We start from the raw sequence: 12,213 nt of genomic DNA on the forward strand, positions 1-12,213 counted from the left end.
ACACACACACACACACACACACACATACACACACACACAAACATACACACACACACACATACTTGCTTACCAAGACATGGCTCTTAGCTGTTCCTACCTCCATGCCTTTGCCCCTCCATCATGGACTTTAATTCTCTGAATCCATAAGTCCAAATTAAACACATTTTTCTAAGTTGCCTTTGTAATGGTTTCTTATCACAGCAATAAAAGTAAGTAACTATGACAACCCCTGAGATCCATCTCCTCTGTCTGCCCCCCAAAATGTTGACAATGACATTGCAAAGATAACCTGTCATTGGAAATGTCTCAAGACAACAGCATCATAGATGACATCAGCAGGGGTTGAGGAAGCCCAGTTAGTTTAAAGGCAACAAGAGAGTATATTTTGCACATAGGTACTGGTAGGTGCGAGCTTTGTAATGATTTACAAAGTATACTTTTTTTCTATTGCTCCCATTGTTTCATGCTCAGAAATAGATGGATGCATACATATTGTACCAGATTACAATCTTTATGAGTTTAGAACCTAGAACTTAAGAAAACAAGTATTCTGAATTGGTATAGGGTTGTACAAAGTTAGACAACATTACTCATTTAAAAATGTTTGAGTTATTCCAGTATGGGAAGACTACAAATCTCCTGATACTTTTTCCTAATGAGGAGGTATATTATTATTCATAAAATGTCTCAGGATTTTCAGTATAGTCGTTATTTTTGACACTTGATGTACCAGTTTGAGGAAAATAGCTCCCATGTTTCCTTTATGGAATCACATGCACTGCACTCAGTGCTGCATTCAGAAAGATGCAGCAGGTTGGGTTATGAAGAGATGAAATATTACTTTCTAAAAAAATTGCTCAATCAAATCAGGGAATTGACCAATAAAATGAACAGACAGTTCTCATAAGGAATAAAAATGGCCAATAAACAATTGAAAAAAATAACCAACATCTTTAGCCATCAGAAAGATGGAAATTTAATATACTTTAAAATTCTATCCCACCCATCAGAAGGATAACATCAAGAAAACAGGTGTATATGGGGAAAGAGAAACACTTATTCATCACTGGTGGTAGCATTAAATTATAGAGCCATTATTGAAATAATAAAGAGGTTTCTTAGAAAAATGCAAATAGAATCACCACATGGCTTATGTCATAAGAGTCTGGACTATATACCCAAAGGTCTATTGATTACAGAGACATTTGAACTTCAGTATTATTGCTACCAGACTCACAGCAGCTAAGAACAAAAGACAGGATGGCCATCACAGAACAATGAAAAATGTAGCAACTCTACATGGTAAAGTTTCATTGAGCTGGAAAGGAAAATGAAATCATGAATTTTGAGTGCAACTGGAAATCATTATATAAAGTGAGATAAGCTAAACTCAGAACAGACACCACATATTTTCTGATGTGTGTGTGTGTGTCCATGAGAAGGGATCCTAAGTGGAGCATATGCAAGGTGCAAAGGTAGTAATAGTATACATGTACATAAAGGAGAGGGGGAAACCATTGGGACCAGCAAGGGTGTCATGAGAAAGGGATTAGAGACCAATAACAGACATGCTTGATGATGGCATATGAAACCTATTGCTTTATATGTCACATTAAAAAGATAATCTAAACACAAAGATTTTTCTTATTGTAGTCTGTAAAAGTATTTTCTTCCATCCCTCTAACAGTAGCACTATACCATGATAAATATAGACTTTAATGTATTTCATACAAATTATAATAATTAGCTATTCATAGGTTCATTTGAAATTGTTATACTCTTTGCATAATCATAGAATAAAGTAAATTCACATCAATCATGTATTTTTAGAGTGAAGCTCTGAAGATTCTGCTGCACTCATACTATACTCATGTGTAGGGGAAAACAAGACCCACAAAAATAACCAGAAATACAGGGACTCAGCACTATAATTTCAAAGGCTAATTAAGTTATATATATATATATATATATATATATATATATATATATATATATATATATATAATGGAAATTCAGATTTTAGTATAAGATGTTATATACTAAGTTATCAGGATTATGCATTATGTTGATAATTGTTGATAAGTGGTTCATTTTGTAACAACGAAGGAGCAAGATGGTAATAATCTTTTCTTATGACATGTGCATCTAGATAATTTTTTATTATTGAAAATAACTTTTTGATACAATGTGTTTTATCTAGACTTTTTCCCCCTCTTAAAAAATACGAAAAAAAAACACATGAAACACACAAAGACACAAGTAATTACTAAAACAAAAACACAAAGTAAGAAGATAGCATTTACAAACACAGGAGAAGGTTGACCCAAATGCCCATTCAAGTCAAACTGAATATACCCCATGTACATTATCATCCATTGTATCCTCTAGTTTGTGAACTGTAGTCAGTCTAGTCAGGTAATATGTGTAAGCATGCAAGCACATGCTAACTAAATATTGACTGATTTGCTCCATAATTTTTGAGAATGCAACATCTTGCTACATATCCAAGACTAGTTTCAAACTGGATTCACATAATTCTCCTGTTAAACTCCCAAGGCTCTGGAACTCCAAGTCTATGGCTTCATTTTTTACAGTCTATTTTGTGTATATCAGATATAAAGATTTTTTTCTCTTTGTGTCCCAGGTTTCATTGCTGAAGTAGGAAATATAAACTGTATATTTATAGGTAATATTAAATATTAAATGCTTTCCTTACAACACTGTAATACTAACATTTAAATATAACCAAATATGTAGATTTATTGATTATAAAGATCATGTAACATATAATATATTATCAGATTCACTTTTAAACTAAGATTTGTTACATTTTATACTGAATTGATTTTTCAAGAATGAATATTTGACTAATAAGAATTTAAAATCAGTTTCTGCACATCTAAAATATTTTCTAATTAAATCAGAATTACTAAAATTACTTTGGATATGTCTGAATAGTTCATAATTCAATGGGGATGTGTTTTAATTACAGGGCTTAGCTATGCAATGCTTCACATAAGAAACACCCTCTTCATTCTCTCTGAGATTGGCAGCTATGAATGGACAGCAATATTATCTTCTCAGAGGAAAGAGCTGTTTATTAAAATGTATTTAATGTATGAACTGGAGAGCTAATTATGCATCCATTCATTAGTAGCATCATAAATGACAGCTGTGTGGAACCAAGAAAGATAATATTAATACAGTCTTGAAATGAATGAAAGCATAAAGAAACTGGGTGCTATATTTCAATCCAGGGCACCCGAGTGCTGCACTTCAAGTCGATTGCAGAACAAGAACATCCTCATTTTGTGTTGAGGAGAGAGATGATTATTATCCCAGTGTGAAAATAAGCCTGCATTGATTAATCTGTGAAAACAGCTAAAGAAAATGAAGCCAACTAACATTCATGCCAGCCCTGAGACTGAAGAACAAAAGCCTTCTATATTTAACAGTCAATAGAGATTCACATTTGAGAAATTGATTTTACAAAAGATGAGTTTTCTAAAATTACCAAGAATATAAAAGTCACTGAGAAATATAATACATGCAAACAATTTGTTTGTCCTAGGATTTAATATTGAAATGTTTATGTGTTCCCGAGAATAATATCACAGTTATTTCATCTTAATATAAAATTTTAAAGTCTATTTTCAACTGAAAGATAGCCCACTGAAATTGTGTTCCCATGTATTTTGAAGTTCTCATAAAATTGATTTTAGAATAAGCTAATTAGTCTTGTAATATTTGACAGATTGAAATTAAATGGACATCTCTTACAAGTAGCCCTGATAGTACATGGATACCATTTCCCTTAGAGGTGACACAGTGTAAACAAGTAGGAGTCAGAGATGGCTCAGTGAGTTAATGTGCATGACACACAAGCATGTCACCATGAGCTGGGACCTTCAGAACTCGAGTGAAAACTGGACACTGTAGCGACCACATAGTTCCCTGTGATCCCAGCATCCCTACTCCAGGATTGTGGGAAGCAGACTTAGGAAGGAGATTCTACTTACAGGCAAAGTAGGCTGATTTACTGGACCATGAAGAGACCCTATCTCAAACAAGATGAAGGACAAATGCCATAAGACTGTTCTCAAATCTCTATAGGTTGCATACCCGAGGTGAGTGCATGCACACACACACACAGGCACACACACATGCACATGCACACACTCATACACATATATGCACATGTACATAACCAGAATCTCATCATTTCATTGCTTATTGACAATTTTACATTATTAGTTATATGTAAGATCTCAATTTTTCTTTGAGTTATCCACCCTTAATAGAACAACATTAGGCAAACTAGGAAACTGCTTGTGCCTATGTTTAAAGATTGTAAACTTTGGTTACCTTAGTATTCTGAGGAAAAAGAAACAATACAAGCAGCTAATTTTCACTCTTGATCAGTGTGTCAAAAACCTCTTGAGACAAGGAATCATAGTCAGGATAAGGTCAAATCTCTTTGGGTACCACATGTGGCACTCACTTGTAATGAAGTAGGAGGGTCTCATGAGTTCAAGGCTATTTTAGGATACACAGTGAGATTCCCATGTAAGCTAAGTTTAAGAGTAGGCAATCGTAGTGCTTATATGTCAGGGGAAACCAACAAGCAGAGGAACATGGGAACACAGTCCTTTAGAGCAGATCATGGAGTATAAAGCCTGGTTTTTTATTGTTTCTTCCTCCATTCAATACCTGCCATGTTGCGTGTCTTTCTGAGACCATACACTGCATTCTAATAGAAAATAGAGGTAGATGAAGGAAGCAGGCGACTAGAAGTTGAGTTTTCCTATCAGTGAAGGATTGTAACCATGACTACCCTCACTGAATTAAAGGAAAAGAATTATAACAGTCCTTTATGCTACCGTTTGATTCTGCCTTGTGTGACTTCTCATCAGGCCCTCCTGTGCTTTTTAAGTGTGTGGATGAATGTCTCAGCTTTTGGTAGAATTCAGACTTTGCCAGTAAAGAAAATATAGTGTAGGTTCAAGTGAGACAAGCTTCTATATTGTGTTCAGTTATCGTTCACTATTTCATTTTCTACATTCTGTGATGTTAACTCTTTTTTCAGTTGTCTTTTTTGGCTCCATTTGAACTCCTGGGTTGAGGAAGATCATCGCAGAAGTAGGTGGTAGAGTGAATGGAGACAGAGAGACAGATGGAAAAACATAAAGGGGGAGATGGGCGGATTTATCTCTCTCAGTGTGCCCTCACTAACTTATTTCTAACAGTGCATTCATCTATGAGTGCATTTGTGGGCTAGTCTGGTGATGAGTTTAATAAAGCTCTGGAACCAAGCAAGTTGCAGACGCCCTTTTACTTGCAAGCAAGCTTCTATCAGCATTGCACTGGGAAGGGCACTTCATATCCAAGCCACAACCCTCCCATTAGTTATGAATTTTGCATGTTGATCTGCAACATGACACAAATGAGGAGTATGAGTAGCCATTCTTTATGGTGGGTTTAAACTGCTTTTCTCTTCTGAGATTCTTTTTTATTGATCATTTTATTTGTTTACATTTCAAATGTTATCCCCCTTCCTGGTTTCCCCTCCACACACCCCTATCCCCTTCCCCTCCCCCTCCTCTTTGCCTCTATGAGGATGCTCCTTCAACCAATCACCCACTCCTACCTTACCACTCTTGCATCCCTACAATGGGGTATAAAGTCTCCACAGGACCAAGGATCTCCCCTCCCACTGATGTCATAGAAGGCCATCCTCTACTACATATGTATCTGGAGTCATGGGTACCTCCATGTATACTCGTCAGTTGGTGGTTTAGTCTCTGGCAGCTCTGGTGGTCCAGATAGTTGATACTTTTGTTCTTCCTATGGGGTTGCGATCCCCTTCAGTTCCTTCAGTCCTTCCTCTAGTTCTTCCACTGGGGTCCCCATGCTCAGACCAATGGTTGGTTGCCAGAATCTTCAACTGTATTGTTCAGGCTCTGGCACAGACTCTCAGAGAGCAGCCATACCAGGCTCTGTCAGTAAGCACTTCTTGACATCAACAAGTGTCAGGGTTTGTTGTCTGCAAATGGGATGGTTCCCTAGGTGGGTCAGTTTCTGGGTGTCCTTTCTTTCAGTCTCTGTTCCAGTTTTTGTCCCTGACTTTCTTCTTAGATTCTTTTGTGAGTTTCAGAAATGAAAAGCTATATAGAGAATGACCAATGAATGAACACATTAGCTTAGCCCTCATGATAAAATGTCTCCATGATATCTTTTTTGAACTGGTTCAAAATGAATGTGATATTTGAACTCTCCCTCTTAAAACCCAAATACTAAAATGTTACTCTTCCATTTAACTTTAATAACACCAGGTTTTTAAAAAGCGGTTGCTAGTCCCTGTGTTTCATGATCACCAAGAACCTAAATGTTTAAAATATCTGAGACTTTTTTTGCAACTTTAAAAATTGCCTAGATTTTTTTTTCCACCATGAGTGCTCCCCAACGTATCTACTTTCACTGCAGAAATGCAAGCACATTACAATCTGCATGAGTCTTAATGGGCCTGAATCTGCTGAGCAGAGCCTTTGAGATGGAGAAAATGCAGGTCATTTGAGTAACATTCAGAGCACAGGAGGAGTAACCTGGATGACTTATATGCTAAAGGAGGTAAAATTCTCCTCAAGGAAACCTACTCTCATGTGATTGACATGATCCCCCAGGCATTCTGGGAAGCCCAAGTTATGAGGTAATACGTTACTCACTCACAGCAATAAAAGGAATAACTTTAAAAAGAAATATACATATATACTCACACACATCCAGTTGTCAGCAATGTCTATGCTTGTTTTATTCTACATAAGTGATTTCAAAACTCCTCCCTTGTTTAATAACACCATTGACTTACTTTACATTTATGTTGTTTTACTACATGTTTGCCACTGTGCAAAGTTTCTTCCCTAACAGAACTTAAAAGCCACTATAGAAATAAGCTCAAATTATATAAGACAATTAATATAGAAAAGTCTTTAGAGAAATAATCTGAGATAGGTTAAATATGACCTGAGTTCATTATGGATTTCTAGATTTGCTCAGAAAACCTTTTCTTCTTCTAGATGGTCATTAGAGTTCAGTCTAACTTCAACTATACGGTGAAAGTTAGTGGTTCCCTCCTCACTTCTCTGAACATTCTCCTAAAAGACAAGTTAAGAAGGTTCTATGATCCATGAAACATGCTTTTCTCTGAGTTTTCCTTGAGTGTGTTCATCATCAACATGGGATAGCATCTGATGCATAGGAGATTTGATACACTTTGTTATTGATAATAAATATGAATTTATTTCATATTTTATAAATTTATGATATTCTAGTCATTTCAGTGTGGCAGAAATGTACATATGCCCTCTCAGAAAAGTAATTTTTGTTATTCATTTATTTTATAGCCATAACCCAACCAGTGTTTCTCACATAGCAGTCCCCTGGTACTGAACACACCGTGTTTCCTCTGTTATTTTCAAAGAGACAGGGCTGGTTTAAAGCTTCAATGTAAGGATTTTTCTTAAGAGACATCTTGCAGCAATGTCATGGGACTGAAAACAATCGGCTATGAATCCAAACTTTGTACTAAATTTGAAGATATTTTTAAGACTGTAGTGTCTAGTAAATAAAGTCCCGAAGGAGCAGCTAAATTCCAAATGCACTTCTAAATTTTATTCCTCTGTCATTCTACAAGCCTCCACCTAAAAGGACCTTATGCTTCTTCCTCTCACTCTCAAGAAGTTCCATGCTTGCCTGAGCTTAGGATGACTTTGGAGTATCCCTTCTAAATTTGGTATTGCTGCATTAAAAATATAGGATTGTGAATATTGTAGATGAGGATTGGGAGACTCACTGTGGCAAAATTAAAAGACACAGGCGGTGGCAACAACGGGAAGCACTGACTCAGTGAAAACTCTCATGATGCCAGTGCCCTGCACATATCTCCACTGCTGCACAATGTGTCAAATGCCAAGTGACAAATGCGTAAAACATAACCATCACGATAAAGACAGTGAGGAAGGAAACTGGACACAACAAGAAATAACAGTTCTCCAAACCTTGATTCACAGCTGTTATTGAGATTATGTATGAAGCAGAAGCAATGCCCCGATTAAAAGACATAAACCCTTGGTTTCCTCTATTAGTGATAAGGAATCTTGGATAGTTGCAAATTTGCATTTGCGAGTAGGAATTCATTTTTGATGCTTGCTTAACTTCATAGTTTCAATTATCATAAACTGATAGTATTAGTCATTTTCCTAGCTTGAAGCAAGGAGGAAAAGCATTGTATTAATTCAAACATAGATAGATACAAATGAATATGTTTGTGAAACATAATGCAATATTTAAAGAGAATGGATTGCATGCAAAGTCATCACATACTTAAAACCACCACCAGTGACGTGCGTCCTCCAACAAAGCTGCATCTGCTAAGCCTTCTCACACAGAACCATTGCCTGTCAATCAAGGATTCAAATGCCTGAGACTATGAAGGACATCTCATTCAAACCACCCCTGTCTTAAATACTGAATACACTGCATTTCAGTCATGAATATAATTTGTAATAATGTCATCTCAGAAACATTTATCTACTTAAATGCAGCCTTTTTCTAATATTGATATATGTTTGATTATTTTTATAAGTTGAAGGTTATCTTATACTGAAATTTAAATGTTAATATCCTGTTTTAGAAACTTTTAAAAAACCTATTGCAAGAAGCACCACAGGGCAAAGGGGCTACATCAGTAGAGATTCTCCAGCAGATATTTTCATTGATTCTGTGTCTATTATTTTATTAATGGGTCTTTCTTACTGGGATTTGCCTACCCACATCGTCTGTCTGTCTATGAGCACATAAATTCTGAGTAACAGACCTGGATAAGATAGTTTCTGGAATCATATGCATTGTCACCATGAATTCACCTGTAAGCTATGGGGAGGAAGAGTCGGTTGCTTTTCTGGAAACATAGACTTTACAATCTCTGTTTTCCACGCCTCTCAAATACTTGGCTGTCATTGTATTTCTGGGTTCTTCTTTGGAGAGACAGACTAGGTTTTATAACACTGATTGGTTTCCCTAGCCTTTTAAGGTCCTTCTTATTTTCTGTGTAGCTTACAAGAAAGGGATTTGAGAAATCTTTCTGTACATACTTCTGTACTTCAACGTTCTCTGCTCTGCACTCTGCTCATCTCTCGCTTTGTCATCTGAAATTTATCATAAACTTTAACTCTGGACCAAATGAGAGGCATTGAAAAGGTACAGCACATAGATCCTGTGTCACAGAGTATTTCAGTTAATTAGTTTATAGGACAGAGAATAGACATTTTATTCTGTTTTGTTTTATTCTGAGTCCTATTTGATTCTCACGATAATCAAGGGCTGAGAACCATGGAATTGCTATGTGCACTTTGCTTTAGAAGTTTGCATTGAAAGATTAAATGACAGGATGATGTTTAGACACTTCTTGCAATGTAGTAGCATTGAAATGCGGTGCATAACAAATGGTGATTTATCTTAGTAGTTTGACTTTCTTTTCTTTGGCAAATACCAGGGAAGGTTAATGTAAACAACTATCATGTATACACTAACTACCCTTGCATAGTCTCACCTTCTGAAACAGTACTAGGCTTTAGCTGTCATCATTGAGCTCATTCTATTATCTTTTTGTTAATAAACCACTGTTTCTCTAATGACTTTCTTTAACTGAAACTGTGAAGTCATGTGTCTGTTACTATCTTTCTCTCACTCATAGCACCAGAAGAATGGGCCACAACTCGCTCCAGCCTGAAGGCACCACCACCAAGGTCAGCCAGAGGGGGATACAGGGAACACCCCTATGGTAGATATTGAAGGTCCTCTTCATCTGTGACCTCCTCAAAGACAATTCATAGCCTGTGGTCTCCACATAAACAGCAACAAGACAAGTAATAGTCCTTTTTTTGTTTGTTTGTTTTTTCTGTTCTAGGAATAACTGCTCATAATTGCTCCTACTATTTCTTGTATTCCCTTATACTGTTAACGTGATGTGGACATTAGTATTATTTTACAAAACAGACTGAAAAAAAAAGACATTGGCAAGCATACTTTATAAACCATTCTGTAGGTTGATATTCTCTTGATTGTTTTTTTTAATCGTTGTGTGTAAACCCCTTTTCTCTTTTCTTTTTAATTTCCTTTTCCTTTTCCTTTTGTAAGAAAAAGCATGAATCTGTTCGATTTTTGAGTCTCAACCAACTAGCAGAACCTTTGTTTAGGGTTGTTAAAAGACTGTAATATGATTTTGAACTAGCTGATAATAAAGTTGTAGATAAGATGTTTTAACCTGTCTTTTAATATATGTTAGTCAGATGGAGATGTTCAATATGAAGTTGTAAATTTAATTTTTAAATGCTGTTTTAATGGGGTTGAAAATAAGCAGCTACTGTATGTATGTAGCTAACTGAATTTGTTCAGTGTTTTAACCTGTATTTGTTAAAAAAAGAAAAAAGAAAAAAACACACATGGAGTTCCATGTGCAAGCTTCTCTAAATAGGAACCACAATTTGTCAAATATGTTTGCCATAATTTGTCAATAAAGCTGAAGGCTTTTGTAAAAACTAAATTTGGAATTACTTGTTTTCTAACTTTAAATGCCTGCTTTATTTCTTTTTCAAGAGATGCCTAAAATGTTTTCTATTTAAAAATTACAAAAATGAACCCAAGCCTGTTTTAAGATATCTGTGTAATACTTAAAAAATGTATCAATAACTTATGGTTGTTAAATAATTTAAAAGTTAACAAACTAAACTGTGACATGAATCATGGTTAGTAAACACTAATGTATAACATGTTAATGGAAGAAATGGATTTAGAATAATAAATGGATTTTAAACTATCCTCTAAGCTTTATCTTGCTAAACACAAATTCTGATTGACTTGTTTGCACTAGCATGTCTCTCGTGAGAAAGAGTAATGGAGTATAAAGAGGTAAGATTACCACTTACCACTGTCTAAATGCCTAGTTCTTCAACCTTTGAGTTTCCCCACACATTTAAATATCCCATCCAACATGTAAGCGTTGCATAGATTCACGTGATTGTTTTCACTCAAAGGAGTGCGTGGACTTCATTCGCGTAGTTTATAACAGTTTGTTTGACCAGGAAACCATCAGTGTCAATGGCTAGATGTTGCTCTTCAACCTCAAAACACTTTATTTGTAATTTTCAGTGCTAAATATCACCGCCCTTGAAGGCAGTTTAGAGGGCTGATATTTCTTTTGAGACTATCAGACTTGATGGCTGATGATTATTAAGGAAATATGTCGCAGGACTCACAGGATGACTAAACGTTAAACAGGTAACACTAATAGTAACTCTGTAAGTTTGCCTATGCAGCAGTAATGTTAAATCTTCTCAGTTATTACGTTCCTGATAGTTAAAAAAGTAAACCTACAAAAAATATATATATAACAAATAGGTCTACAGGCTTTTAAAACAACTAATTAAAATTAACTAGAGGCAGCAAGATGATTTTACAATCTATAACCCTCAAGGTAATAAACAGAACTAAAATTAGCAATAACAGTAATGCAACTCTTGCTAACATCAAACATTAAGCTAAATTTTGATGGAGAGAAAGAAGCAAAAAACTTGACAGTAGGGATAGATACCAAAACCGTGACTCTTTTGAACATACTCTTTTTTGTTTATGGTGGCTTTTTGTCAATGTGATTGGTTTACTTTTTTTGCTGCTTCTCAGCTGAGGCATTTTGCTGTTTAGTTTCTGCAGTTGGAGTTGCATGTTAATAGTTTTATGAAGTGTGTGTTTGTCCTCGATTAAAAATTGTAAACATTTGCCTCTTAAAAATGATGCTCAGTTATGTTTCCATTTTCTATTCTTTCTTACTATTCCAGGTCTGCACAGTGAGCACATATATGGTAGCAGATATGATGGACTAAAGGGGATACAGGTAGGCTGAGTTCTGTCATCTTTGACACAATCTTTACCAAAGTATGGAACAACAGGAATCTGTAGTAGCAGAGTGAAACTCTAAATGGTAGCTTGGGGGAATACTGAAAATATCTGCAGGGAAACCAGCTCAAAGCAGCATGGAGCCATTTGCAATTACTAAGTGTGTCTTAGTGTATTACAGTTTCTCCAAATTAAAATTGTTCAAATTGCTACAGAACACTCTCTGGGGTTCAGGCACAGATCCTTTGTAGCCTCAAATGTTTA

The 12,213-nt window shown here is 35.7% G+C and overlaps 1 protein-coding gene across 3 annotated transcripts in view; it reads left to right on the forward strand.

Moving 5' to 3' along the window:
• Window positions 1–12,213, forward strand: part of Khdrbs2 (KH RNA binding domain containing, signal transduction associated 2) — a 465,344-nt gene that overhangs the window by 416,229 nt on the left and 36,902 nt on the right. For 2 of the 3 annotated variants that reach the window (XM_029479380.1, XM_029479419.1), the window contains exons 9-10: window positions 9,752–9,923; window positions 11,892–11,947. In XM_029479380.1, the coding sequence (XP_029335240.1) occupies window positions 9,752–9,849 (98 nt within the window). In that variant the 3' untranslated portion in view covers window positions 9,850–9,923; window positions 11,892–11,947. Of the gene's footprint in view, window positions 1–9,751; window positions 10,875–11,891; window positions 11,948–12,213 lie in introns of those variants that run through there. The other variant, XM_021163203.1, reaches the window with a different exon arrangement.

This window comes from Mus caroli, chromosome 1, assembly GCF_900094665.2.
Source record: "Mus caroli chromosome 1, CAROLI_EIJ_v1.1, whole genome shotgun sequence".
In the NCBI taxonomy this organism is placed as follows: domain Eukaryota; kingdom Metazoa; phylum Chordata; class Mammalia; order Rodentia; family Muridae; genus Mus; species Mus caroli.